The sequence below is a fragment of the Schistocerca cancellata genome, chromosome 7, assembly GCF_023864275.1.
Source record: "Schistocerca cancellata isolate TAMUIC-IGC-003103 chromosome 7, iqSchCanc2.1, whole genome shotgun sequence".
Taxonomy (NCBI): Eukaryota; Metazoa; Arthropoda; class Insecta; order Orthoptera; family Acrididae; genus Schistocerca; species Schistocerca cancellata.
In genome coordinates, this window is record NC_064632.1 from 294,565,422 (window position 1) to 294,585,217 (window position 19,796).

General features: G+C 41.6%; 1 protein-coding gene across 6 annotated transcripts in view; it reads left to right on the plus strand.

Moving 5' to 3' along the window:
* Positions 1 to 19,796, plus strand: part of LOC126091990 (E3 ubiquitin-protein ligase HECTD1) — a 349,712-nt gene that overhangs the window by 292,816 nt on the left and 37,100 nt on the right. For all 6 annotated transcript variants that reach the window (XM_049907362.1, XM_049907358.1, XM_049907357.1 and 3 more), the window contains 2 exons: positions 1,925 to 2,153; positions 16,457 to 16,661. In XM_049907362.1, coding sequence (XP_049763319.1) covers positions 1,925 to 2,153; positions 16,457 to 16,661 — 434 coding nt within the window. The remainder of the gene's footprint in view (positions 1 to 1,924; positions 2,154 to 16,456; positions 16,662 to 19,796) is intronic.

Consider the following 19,796-nt stretch of genomic DNA (forward strand, 5'->3'; position numbering starts at 1 on the left):
AATAGCATCAAATTTGACAAAAAATCACATCGAAATTTAACAAAAGAGAGATTGAGCTCAGCTAAAGCAAAAATAAAATAACAATAAAAAATAAAAAAGTTGACTTGGCAACAACAAACCAGTTTTGCAAAAGAATGATGCAGAATTTTGCCACAAAATATAACTATTCTTTCTTATCCCTACTTACTGGTAACATTTTCAGTTGTTTTAAACTGTAGTGTACCATAGATCATGGGTACAAGCAAGTAAGCAGTATTGATAGCAAAAGACAACAAAAATTACAGACCGTGGTATGCGTGTTCACAGGTGACCCAAGTTACTTTCATGACAAATGAGAAAAAAATCAATCAAACTTTGCCCTTTTGTAGCATTTGGTGGACAACAAAAAAAAATGTGATGGCCTCATGGATATTTCTGTATGGCATCCATTGTAAGTTTTTCCCGGAGACAATTATCTTTAGTTGACCGCACTACAATACGAAACAGAAAATTATACTCAAGCACTTGTTTCCTGATACAGTACTACCCGATGCTGCAGTCCGTCTGCTGGAGATACAATTTCTTTAATTGGCACTTAAAACTAAATGTTTCCACACCCATCACCCACCCGGTTCCATAAAATACTTGATAGATTCTGTGGCACCCATAGAACTCTCTTCCCTGATTTCTACAAGTGTAAGTGAACACACTGCAGTTCTTTCTCATTAAACTATCTGTAATTATTTTACTGTAATCGCATCACTGTATCTTCTTGCACAACATTCTTCATGAAAAGGTATGGAAAATAACATTCTTGAAGTACTACATCAGATAGTTAGTGCCCTGGAACTCTCAATGTGTGGCCAGCTGAGATTCTGCAATGTAGATACTGGGCACCCCAATTTAGGATAAGTGCTATTCAGATTTCTGCTTGGTCATCTGGATTGACATGTTCCACTGTTTCTTTAAATCAATTCAGGTAAATGTGCCAACAGGTTCCTCTGCTACATTCTAGCTGATTTCCTTTCCTATCTTTGAATTCTTCCCCTGGTATGATGATTTAGATTTGACAAGATGTTACACTTTAAGCTTCCCCTTTAACAGAGATGAAATCAAATCATACATGTTTTACTTCTGCCTTCAACTGTATGCTTCAGCCTATGCGTAGTATTTCCCTCACGTATGCCTACTTAGCTCGCCATCCTGTCCAAGGGTTGCTTTTGTAAGTTCCGCTCTCTCTCTCTCTCTCTCTCTCTCTCTCTCTCTCTCTCTCTTACCTACACAGTCTGCCTAAAGTACTACTATCCGCCCTTTAAATGTATGCTGCTTGAAAACCCTTCCACAGCAGCAGGCAAGGTATGTCCTCATATTTGTAAGGAACAGGATTCACTCACTCGTCCAGCCATAGTTACCCTGGAATACACTCAGTTTTCTGCTTCATCATTGATTCATTTTGAGCAAGTACTCTGTGTAATGACTTCGTTGATATTATGTCATTCAACTGTAATGTTCCTTATTTATTTTGTGTTCATGAATCCCAATCATCAATTTTTGGTCCAGTTTCACAGTGGCAAATGTGTGATTGATTGAGGGTGCAAGCAGACTTGCTGGTTTTGGTGCACATTTGTTGGGGAAACATTTGTAATTATAGATTTAATACTTTTCTTTAAGAGTGCCATACAGGAAGTGAGATAAGGTGAAGGGTCATTGTTATTTTGAAGTTTTGTTTCAGAGCTTATATAATTGAAGCAACTAGTATATCACAGTGTTCTAAGTTTCTTCCTATGTGTAGCTTGTTTTATGCATTTTACATTATTTTTGGGAAACAAACTACAATGGTTATTATAGTGGTTTTTTTTTTTTTTTTTTTTTTTTTTTGCATTAATGTGATTAGAAGACTAACTTTCTTTAAGAAAAATACATTTATTTTTGGTTTTTATAACAGAGGCAGAGAATGAAAATGAAATTGAAGACAGTGAAGGTCACTTAGCTATTGAAGAATTCACTAGTAAGAAGATAACCAATAAATTGCTACAACAGATACAGGATCCTCTGGTGTTGTCATCAGGGGCGCTTCCATCGTGGTGTGAAGAACTCAACCGATCTTGTCCATTCCTCTTTCCCTTTGAGACAAGACAGCTATACTTCAATTGTACTGCATTTGGCGCTTCAAGGTTAGTTCATACTAAAACTTAAGTGATAGTAATGTGGCACTTTCAGGGCTGAATTACAGTAAAGTTAGCATAAATAAATAACTAGCAGAGTTTCTGAAAGTCTTTGTGATTTTTGTGGTGTACTACTCCATCTATTATCTATTTCATGATGACTGACTCCTGGCTTCAAGCTCCTCTTGCAAGATGAATATCTGTGTGTCACACTTGTCCGGAGTCTCGGATGCTTCTTCTTTCATTTGACATATGGGAATATTGTAAAGGTTTCTTGAAATTATGGCAACCAGTCACCTTTTGTTTTGTTCTTCAATTTTTTTATTAGTCCATTACTGGTTTCGCACTGCCTCCGATTAGTCATCAGTATGTACATATTTATTAATTGTCTGCAGCAGTGTGGGAATCATGTTGCTCTGGCAAGACAAAACCTGTAAAACTTCAATGAGTGGGTGCATCGCAGCTTTTACACCGCAATTAGTATTACAGTTTTAACCTAAGGAAAAATAAGCTTTATATAATCGCCAGTTACGTTTTATTGGAGTAAACATAAAACATTACATGGCTCTATAAAAATAATCTTTTTATTTATATGTTGCCTTCACAATTGCCTATTTTTGTCATGTTAATTTATAACAAGCAGATATTCTTTATTGCCTTCATGGTTCTTTTAATTGTATCACTTAATTGCACTGATTCACATGAAAAGAAAGTAACAAGGGAACACATTATGAAGTCGAACATTCATAAACTCCCACTACTGTTTATGATTGTGAATAAATTAGTGAACTTCCATCTGAAGCTCACTTTCACATTGCACGCATTTTGTATCTATGACACTATGTTTCTTGCATACATTTTTTCTTGCATTTCATACATACTGTTTTGGTTCTGTCGTTTTTATGTCTGCTACATATTTAACAAATTCCAGGTTTTGTTGGCTCCTTGGTCTTCTCTTCTTTGTGCCTATACTTTGTCAAGAAGGCATAAATATCCTTTGGAAGTGTCTCTAGTAACACTCATTGATTCAAATGTTCTTCCATAAGGTCCAGAGCAATGTGTTTCAAAAAAATTCGTCTTCTTTCTTTATTATCAGGATTGTTGAATTTGAAAATGTTTGTATTTATCCCAGCAATATCTAGATGTCTGTAGGAAAGTACAAGTGGCCATCATCGCTTTATTCCGGAAATACTGTAGGATGAGCACATCTGATCTACAGTGCCTACTCCTCCTTTGGTAGCATTGTAGTCCAAATTCATTCTTGATTTCTTAGTCTCTTAACCTATTTTATTTCTGCTGTGCATTGTCGATAAAAAATCACAGCTTTGTTCTTTTTAGGAACAGTCGAGACCATACAGAAATCGTCTTGAAAACCGAAGACACATGACTGGACTTCCCAGGTTTTATAGGCTTGGAATTCTTGAGGTGTTTCCTTCATATCTTTCTCCCCCCCCCCCCCCCTCCCATGGTTTCCAAGAAAGTCAAAAATTTGTCAAGTACATTTTAAGCCAGATGCTAGCTACTGTAGTAATTGTCAGTTGTAAGGTTTCTGTTTGTTTTCTCAACTGGTGTCACTAATCTTTGCACAATGTCATCAGGCTTGTTAGACTTCAGGTAGGGTCCTGGCATCTGCTTGCCACAGTAAATTTCAAGGTTCGTGGTGTGAAATGTTTTGGCATCACATAAGGCATAAATCTTGATCCCATAATTTGCAGGCTTATTAGGGGTATACTGAACAAATCTGCAGTGTCCTCTCAAAGGATGCCTCATTTCGTACCATCCCGTCCACCCTCTTCCTCCCCCTCCCTCTGCGGGTCTGGGGGTTAGAATAGGCCCGAGGTATTCCTGCCTGTCGTAAGAGGTGACTAATAGGAGTTCCACACATTTCAGCCTTTATGTGATGTATCCTGTAGGGTTTGACCACCATTCTTTAAAATTTTCCCGAAGAGCGAGCGAGTTGGGGAAGGGCACCTTACAAGGTGCATTGTGCTTTGAGATCTTTAGCCCACTTTCTTGTCGTCGCATTTCAGTCCTGCTCATTCTCCATCTCTTGGGCGAGGACACCTTTCTGGGTGTTTTTTCCACCATGTACTATGCAGTGTTGCTTTCTGCGTCGGCGATGACCATGGACTTCTTTGCGCCTGATAACCAGCACAGTAGCTAGTCCGTTGTGGTGGGGCCACCATGTACCCTGTTGGTTGTAGCCCGCAGACCACACAGGGATCACTCTGCTGATGCCTGCACCATTAACTCCTCATATATGCCAAGTGGTAGATGCCCACCCCCCTGGGGCATCGGGACTCCCGGCAATGGCATTCGTGCCAGGTGACCTTTGCTGTGGCTGGGTGGCACCTGTGGGGAGGGCCCATGTTCGGAGTGGGTGGCATCAGGGCAGATGACACGTGGTGAAGCGTAGTCCATGATCTCTTGCTGGTGGTGAAACACCAGCAATCTAAGCGTTCGTAAGCTCAATTCAATGCACAGAAGTACGACCCCAAATTGTTTCCCTCCCTGGCCACATCTTGGGAGGAATGTCAGATGTAGGAAGGCAGCAGATCTTATTCGCCCCGGTACCTTGTATATTTGAGAGCTGATGGGGAATCTTTCATGATGATGAAGCCTCATTTTTTGTTGAGCATTTAGAGGACAAGTTTGGGGAGATGGAGGGCTTGTCCAAAATGAGATCTGGGTCAGTCTTTATCAAAACAGCATCCTCTGCCCAGTCATGGGCATTACTCACTTCTAACAAGTTGGGGGATGCTTCTCTTACCACCGCGCCACATAAGAACTTAAATATGGTCCAGGGTATCATATTTCACAGGAACTTTCTTTAGCAGTCTGACGATGAGCTGCGCACCAATTTAAAGCGGCGAGGTGTACATATCATCTGGCATGTCCATCAGGGTCTGAGGGATAATCAGGTTGCCACCAGTGCCTTCATCGTGGCCTTCAAGGGTGATACATTGCCTGAGAAAGTCAAAGTGATGGACTATCGATGTGATGTAAAGCCCTATGTCCCTCCCCGGACGTGGAGTTTTAAAGTGCTGGAAGTTCGGCCATATGTCTTCCCGCTGTACTTCCACTGTCACATGTTGAGATTGCGGATGCCCATCACATCCCAATACTCTGTGCCCCGCCTCCTATCTGTGTCAACTGCGGAGAGCACCATTTGCCTTGCTTGCCAGACTGCAGGACTCTCCAGAAAGAAAGGAAAATCATGGAGTACAAGACCCTGGACCGACTGACCTACACTGAGGCTAAGAAAAAATTTGAACGCCTGCATGCTGTATGTATGACATCGTCTTACACCACCGCTACAACAGTTCTGGCTCCTTCAGCTCTGCCAACCCCAGTCACCTCTCAGAGCTCGAAGACTACACCTGCCCCCTTGATAGTGGGGGGCCATTTCCCTCCCTGTTCCTCCTGCACCATCTACTTCGGAAGCAACACCCACCCAACCATCGGGGATGCCCGTCCCCACTTCCAAGCCAGATAAGAGTAAGTCTTCATCGGCTTCTCTTGCTAGGAAGGAGTCCCTTGGGTCACTCCTTTCCCAGGTTTCTGTTAGTGAGAAAGACGACACCTGCCAGTGGCTGAAGAGCTCAAAAGCAGCTGGTCGCAGGACTTCACACTCATCCTCGGCTTGGAGACTGGGCCAGTGAAGTCATTCCAGCCTGGGAAACCCAAGCCTAATATCGGGCTGGGCACCCGTGAGCAACATAGCCTTTAAACAGCTCGGTGCCCACATTCGCCAACTTATCAAATGATGGAAGCAGGAGTGTTGGGAGAGGTAAGTGTCGACCATTGGGTGCTATATGTCACTTTCCCAAGTGTGGGCAAAGATCAAAACGAGTTTTTGGGTACCAGACCCCAACAGGTATTCCTGGTGTTAACATAAATGGCATGTTAACTACCAACGCAAACACAATTGCCGAGCACTATGCTCGCGCCACTGCATCGGAGGATTACCCCCCAGCCTTTCGCATGCTCAAACAGCAGATGGAAGGGAAAGTGATTTCGTTCACTACACGCCACAGTGAACCCTATAATGCCTCATTTACAGAGTGGGAGCTCCTCAGTGCCCTTGCATGTTGCCCCAACACAGCTCGTGGGCCGGATTGGATCCACAGTCAGATGATTAAACGTCTCTTGCCTGACGTAAAGCGTCATCTTCAACTGAATCTGGTGCAATGGCGTCTTTCCATTGCAATGGTGGGAGAGCACCATAATTCTGGTGCTCAAACCTGGTAGGAACCTGCTTGACATGGATAGCTATTGGCCCATTAGCCTCAGCAACGTTCTTTGTAAGCTGCTGGAATGTATGGTGTGTCGGCAGTTGAGTTGGGTCCTAGAGTCACATAGCCTCCTGGCCCCCATGACAGAGCGGCTTCCGCCATGATCGCTCTGCCACTGATAATCTGGTATTTCTCGAGTCTGCCATCCGAATAGCCTTTTCCAGAAGTCAGCACCTAGTTGCCATCTTTTTGACTTAAGTAAAGCGTACGACATTGCCACATTGCACGACTGGGGTCTCTGGTGCCCGCTCCCTGTTTTTATCCAAAACTTCCTGTCGCTTCGTACTTTCCATGTCCAAGTTGGTGCCTCACATAGTCCCCCCCCCCCTCCTCCTCCCCAGGAGAATGGTGTCCCGCAGGGCTCTGTATTGAGTGTGTCTCTATTTTTGGTGGCCATTAATGGTCTAGCAGCAGCTGTAGGGCCATCTGTCTCACCATCCCTGTATGCAGACGATTCCTGCATTTTGTACTGCTCCACCAATACTGGTGTTGTTCAGTGGTGCCTACAGAGAACCATCCACAAGGTGCAGTCATGGGCTCTAGCGCACGGCTTCCAGTTTTCAGCCGCAAAGTCATGTATCATGCACTTCTGTTGTGCCATTCATTTGGACCCAGAAATTTACCTTCATGATGATCCACTCACTGTAGTGGAGACATACCAATTCTTAGGTCTGATTTTCAACGCTCGATTGACTTGGCTTCCTCACCTTCATCAGCTTAAGTGGAAGTGCTGGCAGCACCTCAGTGCCCTCCGTTGCTTGAGCAACACCAATTGGGGCGCACATCGCTCTACCCTGCTGCAGCTGTACAGAGCCCTTGTCCGATCCCGAATTGACTATGGTTCAGCGGTGCCCTCAGTGTCGCATTTACTCAACCCTGTGCACCACTGCGGGGTTTGACTAGTGACAGGGGCTTATAGGATGAGTCCGGTGTCAAGCGTACTGGTGGAGGCTGGTGTCCCTCCATTGCAGATCAGATGTGCACAACTGCTCGCCAGTTTCGCTGCACACATTCGTAGTTCTTCTGAGCATCCGAATTACCATCTCCTCTTCCCACCCACGGCAGTCCATCTCCAGCATCGGCAGCCCAGGTTGGGGCTAACAATTGCAGTTCACGTGTGGTCTCTTCTCTCCGAACTGGAGTCCTTCCCTTTACCACGTGTACTTGCGGTCCTTTCACGTACGCCTCCATGGTGTACACCTCGGCCGCAGCTTCATCTGGACCTTTTGCATGGCCCTAATGACTCTGTTAACCCTGCTGCTCTCTGCTGTCACTTCCTCTCAGTTCTTGATGTGTTCCGGGGCTCTGACATGGTTTATGCCGACGGCTCGATGGCTGATGGTCACATAGGCTTTGTGTATGTTCATGGAGGACCTATTGAACAGCACTCCTTGTCAGATGACTGCAGTGTGTTCACTGAAGAGCTGGCAGCCATATCTCGTGCTCTTGAGCACATCCGCTCATGCCCTGGCGCGTCATTTTTCCTATGTACTGACTCATTAAGAGTCTACAAGCTATCGACCAGTGCTACCCTCGCCATCCTCTGGAAGCATCCATCCAAGAGTCCATCTATGCCCTGGACCAGTCCTGTCATTCAGTGGTGTTTGTGTGGACCCCAGGACATGTCGGAATCCCAAGCAGCGAACTTGCCGACAGGCTGGCCAAACAGGCGACACGGAAACCGCTTCTGGAGATGTGCATCTCCGAAGCTGACCTGTGTTCTGCCTTATGCCGCAGGGTTTTCCGGCTTTGGGAAACAGAATGGCATAACAGTACGCACAACTACTGCATGTCATTAAAGAGACGACGAATGGGTGGAAGTCTTCCATGCGATCCTCTCACACGGAATCGGTTGTTTTCTGCTGGCTCCACATTAGCCATACACGGCTAATGCATGGTTACCTACTCCGTCGCGAGGGCCCACCTCTGTGTCGCTGTGGCTCCCAAATGACTGTCGTCCACCTCTTGCTGGACTGCCCACTTTAGCCGCTCTTCGGTGGACTTGTAACTTTCCCAGCTACCTACCTTCGGTGTTGGATGACAATGTCTCAGCCGCAGCTTTAGTTTTATGTTTTATCCATGAGAGTGGGTTTTATACTTTTATGTAGGTTTTAGCGTGTGTCCTTTGTCCGTCTGTTTCCTCCTCCAACCTAGTGCTTTTAGGCTGGAGAGTGGCTGGATTTCTTTTTATTCTCTTGGTCAGCCAGCCACTGTAATCTGCTTTCTTGTTTTACGCTCTTCTGTTTCTCGTGTCTCTCTTTTGTTTTCTTGTCCTATTTTGTTCTTTTTAGTGTTCATTGTCTTTCTTCGTTCTTGTGGTTTTTCCTTTCTTTCCGTTTTATTGTCACACTTGTGGCTTTGTTTTATTAGGAACAAGGGCCAATGGCCGATGACCTCGTAGTTTGTGCCACCCCCCCCCCCCCCCCTTTTTAAACCAACCAACCAAATCTTGTCAATAGTAACAAACTCGCTGACACTGTAGTGAGCAAGGAGGTTGTTGAGGGACTCTTGCTGGAAGTCCCGAATTGTGCTAGTTTGTCACTTTTTTCTTTCATTCTGGGTACCCAGGTCGTCGAACCTAAAAGTTAGAAGCAGAAAGCGAAAGCACTTATAGCTTAAGAGAGCTCATAAAATAATCATTCCTGTACCATCTGCACCCCACAGTTCACAGCAATTCGTGTGTCTCCTTTCTTTAAACCTACTAGATATAATGCACCTAAAAGAGCCTTTATTTCCAGTTTCGTGGTGTCTCTGCAGTCTCATTCTATGGAATATTGAACTTCAGCTCTTTTACTGTTCTGGATGTATCAGTTTGTATTTTCCACAGTGTTTCAGTAATAAATAGGTAAGTTACATCAATTCTTTTTCTGTAGTTTCAGCACTTACTTCTTGGACCTGGCAAAACTTTTAGGATGTTCTTTGCCTTGGTTTTAAAGAAGTAAAGGAAGCAGTTCACTTATACTAATAGTTTCTTTATCTTTTCCTACGTAAAATCGGTAATCATCTGTTTGTTGTCTCCCTCTTCAACCAGGTGGTCATATGTTTCCTCTGTTGATTGTTTGGAGTCACTGCTCTGGTTTTCTTCTTCAATAACTTCCTCTTCCGACGCAGATTCACATGAATCTGACAATTCTTCTAATTCTTCTGAGAATTCTGGCATTACTTTCTCATAGTCTTCAGGACGTACAATTAGACGCTGCCTGTCAAATGCCTTCTTTTTCTCCATTTCCACGCTTTTGTGAGAGATAATGAAACACATGTTTTCATAAAAGTAATATATTGTAGCAAATCAATATACAAGATTGTAAAGGGTCAATTGGCCAATTTTTGCACCATACAGATATCTTTTCTAAATTGTTTTGCAATTTTTTTGATCTTTTGATGACTTTATTGGTCGACGAGTCATCTGCAAACAACTAAGATGGCTGCTCAGATTTTCTTCTAATCGTTTATATAGATAGAGAACAGCATACCTTCAGGAATGCCGTAAATCACTTCTGTTATACTCGATGACTTTCCGTCAATTACTATGAACTGTGACCTCTTTGACAGGAAATCATAAATCCAGTCACACAACTGAGATGACTATTCCATAAGCACCCATTTCACTACAAGCCGCTTGTGTGGGTCAGTGTCAAAAGCCTTCTGGAAATGTTGAAATACAGAATCAATTTGAAATCCCTTGTCATGTTTTCTAAATCCATGTTGACCATGTGTCAATAGACTGTCCTCTTGCGGTATTTCATAATGTTCAAACACAATATATGTTCCAAAAACTGCTCCATATCACCGTTAATGATATGGGCCTGTAATTTAGTATATTACACCGACTACCTTCTTTGAATATTGGTGTGGCCTGTGCCTCACACTGAAGTCAAACTAAATTTTGAGCTTCTGTAAAAGGTTGCCTATCTCGGAGATTTTGCATCCATTTAAATTATTGTGTGTTAAGATTTGTTAGTATATTCAGTGTTCATTTGCAGTTTCCCATTTTATGGCATCTTAAAAGTTAAAGTCCTCCCTCTACATGTAACTGCCAGTCAATGTGGCTGTTATCTATCAGAACACTATTATAAAGTTTTCCGTTCTTTTCGAGTAGAATAGGTGTTTATCACGGACTGTAATGGCGGCATCATGCTCATCTGACAACTGGCAATCCACTAATGTCTCATATAGATTGCGGCTGCCTTAACAACTGATTCACCAGCTCTTTAAATCATAAACCTGGGGATTATTTATTGATATTGATATGACCAACAAAATTTCATGTTACACAGTTGTTTTCTCTGCAACAATAGCTATGGCAGTACGTCAAGTCATTATGTCTTGCATTTGATTGTGACACAAATGACTAACAATACATTATTCACATGTGGAATGAAAGTCGACATTTAAGTGATTCCAGAGAGGTGGATGACATAGATGGCCATCATGCGATGTAGGCAGCTAAGGAGTTTGAAGTTACGGAACAGTCGCCAAAAAATGGATAATAGTTTTACTGTGTAAGAAATTGGTATTAAACATTTTGACTTTCTGATTGAATAGTGAAAATACTAACGAAGAAACACAAATGTGTGTCTATAGAAGCAATTCAATGTAATGATGTTATTTATGTTCTTAAAACATTGAGCAACATTTTAGTAAATAGAATTAACAGGATAATGGGGTACTCTGAATTGAAAACAAATGTTCACTCTCTGTACAAAGTAGTGATTAAGCAAAGTCTACACACACAGACAACCTTGAACATAGCAGCTCAGCTTGAATGATACCATACCCTGAAGCACCAAAGAGCTGGTAAAGGCATGTGTATTCAAATACAGAGATATGTAAACAGGCAGGATTCAGCACTGTGGTCGGAATGCCTCTGTAAGACAAGTGTCTGGTGCAGTTGTTAGATCGGTTACTGTTGCTACAGTGGCAGTTTATCAGGGTTAAAGTGTGTTGTAGTTGGCCCATGAGCGATGGGACACAGCATCTCTGAGGTGATGGGACACAGCATCTCTGAGGTAGCGATGGAGTGGGGATTTTCCCGTATGACCATTTCACAATTGTATCATGAATATCAGGAATCCGGTAAAACATCAAATTTCCGACATCACTGTGGCCTGTAAAAGGTGCTGCAAGAACGGGACGAACGCCGAGTGAAGAGAATCGTTCAACGTGACAGAAGTGCATCCCTTCCACAAATTGCTGCATATTTCAGTGCTGGGCCATCAACAAGTGTAAACGTGAGAACTGTTCAACGAAACATCACTGATATGGAGTTTTGGAGCCTAAGGCCCACTCATGTACCATTGATGACTTCGCGACACACAACTTTACGCCTCGCCTGTGCCCATCAACACTGACACTGGACTAAAGCTACATTCACACTGAGGGATGTGTCGCAGAGATTCGTGCCCGGCACAAGTCACAGAGAAAAGTTCCTCGGCACATGTATCTCGCGAATTGGTTCAACAACAAGTGCCCAACACAAGCAGCAAATGTGAGCGTTCTCACTGGCGACATGTAGGCAGCCAGTTTCACGGAACATGGCATCTGACACAGAACTTCTGTTTCTTTGCACTAACGCTGTGAATATAATAGTGAATACGGAGAATAAGCGGAGAAAGGAACGTAGGTGGTGGGTGCGTAACTTTCTCAATAAATGGGGTATTCATGGAGATTACACTTCGTGATGCATGACCTTAAACTTCAAGACAGACAGGGCTTCAAAAATTTTGTTCATATGTCTACGACGGACTTTGAAGTCTTACTAAATATGACGGCACAGTACTACACACTGAAGGATACAAATTTTCGAGAGGCTGTAACCTGTGCTGAACAACTTGCCGTTACATTAAACTTTTTAGCTACTGGAGATTCATACATCTCCTTAATGTACGTGCATAGGATTTCCAAATCCAAAATCAGTGAAATAATACCAAAAGTGTGTCAGGCTATTATAAAGGCACTTCAAAGAGAAATTGAGGTGAGAACTTATTTTTATTGATTACTTGGAACAAAATACCATTGGATTTAACACACAGATATAGACATTTAACTGTTTCCTCTTAAAATAAAAACGTTTTCGGCTTCTGTTTGCTGCCCCTCATGAATGTCTATTGGCATTAATTTTATTTCCGTAATTTCACTCTGTTCAAATTCTTCTAGTTCTTAGAGTTTTTCTGGAAAATTAAGTCCTGGATTTTCTTCTGCAGAATGGCAAGGCATTTATTACGAAATTCTCGTAGTTCACATTCAATATATTTTAAAATGACATCAATTTATCTTCTTTTTTCGTGAGGAGGTGCTCACTTGTCCTCTTTAAAACTTGAAGTGCAGCATCGGCAGACGAATTATTTTGAATCATTTTCGCTTTCTTCCGCAGTGGAATTTGGAGTGTCTCCAAATGCGTACTAGAAGTACTACAAGTACTCGCAGTATTCGTGCTTTTTATTTCTTCCAGTTGAGAGTCATCGTCTTCTCTTACTACTTCAAATGTTCAGAATCTTTGTTTACTTTTTTCAGGCACCGCAAACTGAAGCACAGTGGAAGCAAATTGCACGAGAATCTGTTTCACTGGAATTTCCCTTACTGCATAGGGGCCGTAGATTGAAAACATGTTCGAATTGTTAGCCTTGCTCATCTGAAAGCACTTATTACAACTATAAAGACACTTTCAGCATTGTGTTAATGGCATTAGTGGATGCCAGTTACCAATTTATTTCTTTATGCAGATGTGGAAGCGCAAGGACGTATTTCGGACGGAGATGTATTTAACCGAACAACTTTTAACAAAGCCCTTCAAGCAGACGAGTTGCACATACCAGAACCAGAACCTCTGTCTGGAAGAGAAGTGTCCACCCCCTACGTAATTATTGCTGACGATGACTTTGCACTACAAGAACACATAATGAAACCCTTTCCAGGTAATCATAACAAAGGCACCAAAGAAAGCGTATATAATTACAGAGTCTGTAGAGCCTGAAGTCATCGAAAATGCCCTTGGGATACTGTTGTTTGTTTTTCGTGTTCTAAGAAAACCTATTCATCTTGATCCCCATAAAGCAACTGTTGAGGTTTTGTGCTGCATTTATCTTCACAACTTCCTGAGAAGAAATCGAGAAGCTTGCCTAATTTACTCACCACCAGGCAGTTTACATTCCGAAAACCTAGAAAAAGGGACTGTAGAACCTGGGAGATGGAGAGACCATCCACCTCTTACATCGCTATCAAGAATCGGCAGAAATGTTGCCGAAAACGCAAAGCAAGTGAGAAATGAGTTCGCAACATATTTTGTCACTGCTGAAGGACAAGTGGAGTGGCAACATTTGTATGCTTAGTGTCGAATATAGTTCAATGATTGTTCATCGAAAATACTTTTTTTTCGGGCACTACAGCAAAGAACACATTCACATTCATCAATGCTACACAAATAAAAGTTTGTGATAAACATCATGAGAAATAAATATGCTCTTACTTACATGAAACGTGGATAAACTCTTTCTTTGTGTGTTTATGTCCTTCATGAATAGCAGGTGTTTATGTCCTTCATGAATAGCAGTGAATTTTAGACATACCACTTAGGTATGTAAACATCTTCTCTGCGTGATCCTGATGGCTTTGTCATTGATTTATTATATTCCCGGAGGAATTGAGATCTTAAATTATGAAGTTTACCATCCACTTCTTTCTCAGAAATGTCGAATAAACTGATCAGTTTTGTCCCATTTGGTGTTGCAATTTTTATAATCGGGGGATGATGGATCCCACAAAGAGCACCTTTCACGAAATTCTTCAGTTAGTTTCATTGTGTTGTTCTTCATCCACACCATCTTCCCAAACGAAAGCAATATAGGGCGAGATTACAGGTTATAACACTAACTGCTATGTAACATACACAGCTGATCACGTGTGCCTGTGAACTGAGCGTGTGCAGTAGAAAATACATCTGCGATTTGTGCCGTGTTATTGCTTAGCGAACGGAGACAGGCACATGTGCCGGAACAGAGTATTTATTGGAATTCTAGCGTCGATGTTGCAGGTACAAGTTGCAGGAACTTGCAACTTGTGCCACACCTCGTCAGCTACATGTGCTGGGCACGAATCTCCACGACACATCCCTCAGCGTATCTGGGATGCCTTGCATCGTGGTGTTCAGAAGAGGTATGCATCCCCCGTACTCTTCAGGATTTGTGGACAGCCCTGCAGGATTCATGGTGTCAATTCCCTCCAGCACTACTTCAGACATTAGTCGAGTCCATGCCATGTCTTGTTGCGGCACTTCTGCATGCTCGTGGGTGCCCTGTCCGATATTAGGCAGGTGTACCAGTTTCTTTGGCCCTTGAGTGTAGTTTCCAAGTGTTTTATGGTGTGATAGTTTGTCTGGTTAACATGTTTGAAAGCCCATTTTTAAAAGTTCATTTGATACTCACCTGGCTGAGAACACTAATTTACAGTTAAGTAAAGTCTCTTCGGTGTAACTGTACGTTCTAATTTCAACAGCACTGCTTGATACTGTTATCAGAAAACTACCAATTTTTTTAAAGAATTGAACTGTCATGTATAAAACACCTTCAAGCCTCTAATTACATTACAGATGAGGTAATATGTTAAGTATTTGACATTAATTATCTAATCGAGAAATGGTTTGAAATTGTGCTTAATGTTTGTTGAAAGTCGTTAACCTCTCATTGCTAAACATTGGGTGAACGTAGTCTGAGTTCTGCCCCATTGTAAGGAAAAGCAAGTTTTTCGTGCATCTTAAGTTGATGATGTCATATCTGCTGAACTATGTGTTGTACAGTGATATAATTTTGCAGGTACATTCAGTAATTATGCAGGTAGTGTCTGCAAACTGTGTTGTGAATAGAGTTGGTACTAAAGAACTAATAAATACATGAAGTTTTACTGCATGAACAGCCAAAGTGTAGCCAGTGATTAACTTTTTTCCTTCCCTCATTTTGTGTGTGCGCTTTGGGAAAGGGGAGGGGGGGGGGGGTGGTAAGGGATCGGCAAGAGGAAGGTCGATAAAGATTCAAAATTGTCTGTAAAGTTTGTTGTATGTTCCAAGTGCTTTTACTCTCAAATAATGGATGAATAAAGTCTGAGTACTTGCAGGCTGTGAGTTACGCTGCCTAAAGATACACACGGTTGCTAACTGTAATACTTGTTGGTGCCCAATTAGAAAGAAGGCCTTTTGGACTTAAACCTTACTTGTTTGACAGTCTTTTTGTTGTGCCTACGTGTGACTCAACATTTCCGCTATAAAAGTCAGTTTAAACTCCGCAATGCTCTACTAGGCATGATCCCATTGGAGGCTGTATAGCCTTCCCGACCTCCAATCTTACCACTTACAGGGCACATACAGTTAAACACAGACTCCAAACCACAGTGCAACATTTTATTTTCTCATTAACAAATCATTGCCAGGAGTGATAAAAACAGCAAGTGACAAGGGTAAAAACAATCTGAGGACTAACTGGGTATTGAGCCTGGACCTATGGAAGTCGAGCACTTCCCCACCGAGCCCCAATTGAAAAATGCCGAGTTGTACCATGGCATAGAATCCTTATTATACCACCAGTTCTCTAATAACTGTTAACAGATTTAGCTAGTGGCTGGAGAAAGTCAAAGGCATGCTCCCTCCAATAAAACTATGCCAAGGAGAGCACTTAAATGTGTTCAGACCAACAGTTTGATTGTTGATGACCTCCTTTTTCATCATCAATGTCTTCTTCTTCTTAGAACCATGTTTGAGGCATAACTATTGCAATAATATTTCAGTTAATGTTGAATTGTAAGATTAATATTAATCCTGAGAAGAAAAAAGTGTCAAGCTGAAATTTTGAGTTAGTCCATGTGGCAAAAATGGGTAGTGCAGTTGTAGCACACTGCCTGCTACAAGCCAGGATGATGGTTACTGTTGGTGTGCAATGCGTATTTTGTTACAGATGTTGAGAAAAAGTTTTCTGTGTTTAGATATTTAACTTGCTTAGTAGAATTACCTTCAGTTTGCATTCGATTTTACAGGTCGATCGTCTGGCTTCAGACACAACGTGATGTAACTCTTGAGCGGCAGCGAGCACCAGGTTTGTCTCCCCGCCGGGAAGACCCTCATGAATTCCGTGTGGGAAGACTGAAACATGAAAGGGTCAAAGTTCCTCGTGGTGAGAAGCTCCTAGACTGGGCTGTACAAGTCATGCGTTTGCATGCTGACAGGAAGAGCATCCTTGAGGTGAGTATTACATTCCTGTTTGTACTAATTAATAAGAAACCTTATGAATAATTATGTGTTTATCAGTCCATTGGAAAAATTTAGTAGAAAAGCAGTGATCCTGAATACAGCACCATATAAAGTTCTCTCAACTGCTAAATAGTAATAAGATGTGATTTGTATATTGAAGGTTAGCAGCAAGATTGAATTTACAGGTAGGAAACAGTACCAAATAAACAGCCATGAAAAAATAAAAATTTACAGTATAATGAAAAAGAAAGTTGCTACTCACCATATAGTGAAGATGATAAGTCACAGATAGGCACAACAAAAAGACTGTCACAGATAAAGAGATTTCAGCCAGTAAGACATCCGTCAAAAACAGACAACACACACCTGCACACACACACACACACGCAAATGCAACTCTCTCTCACATGACTGCAGTCTCAGGCAACTGAAGCTATTGAATCTGTTTTTGTTATACAGGGTGTTACAAAAAGGTACGGCCAAACTTTCAGGAAACATTCCTCGCACACAAATAAAGAAAAGATGTTATGTGGACATGTGTCCGGAAACGCTTAATTTCCATGTTAAAGCTCATTTTAGTTTCTTCCACCTACGCTCAATGGAGCACGTTATCATGATTTCATACGGGATACTCTACCTGTGCTGCTAGAACATGTGCCTTTACAAGTACGACACAACATGTGGTTCATGCACGATGGAGCTCCTGCACATTTCAGTCGAAGTGTTCGGACGCTTCTCAACAACAGATCCGGTGACCGATGGATTGGTAGAGGCGGACCAATTCCATGGCCTCCACGCTCTCCTGACCGCAACCCTCTTGACTTTCATTTATGGGGGCATTTGAAAGCTCTTGTCTATGCAACCCCGGTACCAAACGTAGAGACTCTTCGTGCTCGTATTGTGGACGGCTGTGATACAATACGCCATTCTCCAGGGCTGCATCAGCGCATCAGGGATTCCATGCGACGGAGGGTGGACGCGTATATCCTCGCTAACGGAGGACATTTTGAACATTTCCTGTAACAGTGTTTGAAGTCACGCTGGTACGTTCTGTAGCTGTGTGTTTCCATTCCATGATGAATGTGATTTGAAGAGAAGTAATAAAATTAGCTCGAACATGGAAAGTAAACGTTTCCGGACACATGTCCACATAACATATTTTCTTTCTTTGTGTGTGAGGAATGTTTCCTGAAAGTTTGGCCGTACCTTTTTGTAACACCCTGTATTTTGGATTTATAGCTGCATTTATATCAAAAGTTCTCAAAGACTTTATAGTGGTTATATTGAATTCTTATTTTAGGGCAGCTTCTGTCTGTCAAAATTAAAGCTCTAGTTTTGTCTGATGGAGCTACTGTACTGAGGTAATGCACTAGTAATTAAAGTTATGATGATAGTTATATTGTGATGAGCCTGTGCATTAATTTCAATGAAGCCTAGAGGCAATTGCATTAAAATCAAATATAGAAACTAATAATGGGATTGATTTTAATATTAAAACAAAGTCAGAAATTGCATTCTGGGTGTTATATAAATAAAATTAGTGTGGTAGTGGGGGGGGGGGGGGGGGGGGGGGGATGACGATATCACAATCAACAACTCCTGTTGAAAGCTTTCTACTTTACATGAGCAGCATGCAGGATGTGATGATAGGTACCGCTTTCAATCTTTTGTAACACGAAGTAACTCTATTAATAACAATTACCTCTCATCTCTCATAATATGACAATGCCAATGACGACACAGTGGTCAGCTTCTTGAAGATTATTCCCATGAATCCTGAAGATGGTTCATGACGCGCACAGAAGGGAACAGGTGTTCTCGCAACTTGTAGAACAAAATACTTTTCTTCCATGAGCTGTCCACGTTTATTTATTAGGCACATATAGAACAAGATACATCTGTACACAACAGCGGATGAGATGAGATCAGAAGAGCTCTATTACAAGCATTAAAACAAGAGAGGTGGTGTTATAAAAAATTGAAGATGCAACTATAATGTTTAAAATTTTTCCGCTACCCTGTCAAATTACATTAATTAATATATCCTTGTCGCATTCAACTGGACCCTGTATGAATTAATACTTTTCACTTTTCTATACATGTAAACCTTATAGGTAGCTGTACAATGTGTCTTGGTGAAAGAAAATGAAGTTGGAGTTAAGAGTATAGGGAAAATGTGTGTTTCAAACATAGCATAAGCTTTGTGAAATTTCACTAGTAACTGCTGACTAAGATGAGTTGCACACAGAGAGTGGTAAAAGTCAATGATAGTGAGGAGGCAAATTATGAGTAATGGTTATAGCAATGTTTTTGGCTTCAATGTAGCTGGTTCATACTTCTGGTTAGAGATACATAATTTTTATGAGAGTAACGGTGGGTATACACCCTAGAGCAACCAGGAAAAACCTGGTAATTTTTTAGTAGTTGGAGATTTTGTTGTTGTTTTTAGTTTGCACTTGAATTTTTGTAATTTTGGGTGGTAAGAACTGATACTCTAACAAAGAATTTTACGTTAGCCCACTATTGCAGAATAATCCTGCGACAATAAAACATAAACAAGAGAATAACACCAAAATAAAACTTAAGTTGCAAAGAAAATGTGCCATTTAAATCAACAAAACATAGCACATACACAAATGTCTGCCAACAGCAAAATGTGTCAAAGGTTTTAGGATGAAGTCTGTGCAGTACTTAGTAACAACAAATCTTGGAATGTTTTACTCTCGTCTTGAAAAGCCAAAATGCTCGACGGAATGTGTGTTCAGCCAAGTAACTCACAAAATGTTCAGTGCACAGCAATGAAATTTGTAATCACATGATTGTCAGAAATATTTAGTTGCTGCATTTTAATCTGTGCTCTTAGGATCCACCAAGTCACACCCTCAGAAAAGCAGCAAAAACATTTTGATGACCAGTTTTATATGCAAAAGCTTAGCTTTTCTTGTAACTATACTGTACGTATATTAATATCAACTATTAACTTTTCATATTTGTGTGTTCATTCTACTGAACTGTAATGTTGCTATTGGCAGACTCCATCACTTGATCTGTACTCTGAATATCTGCTGTCATTGGCTGGTGAGATCACATGAGAAGAGCTACGATTGCTTTGCACAAGCGCCTTTG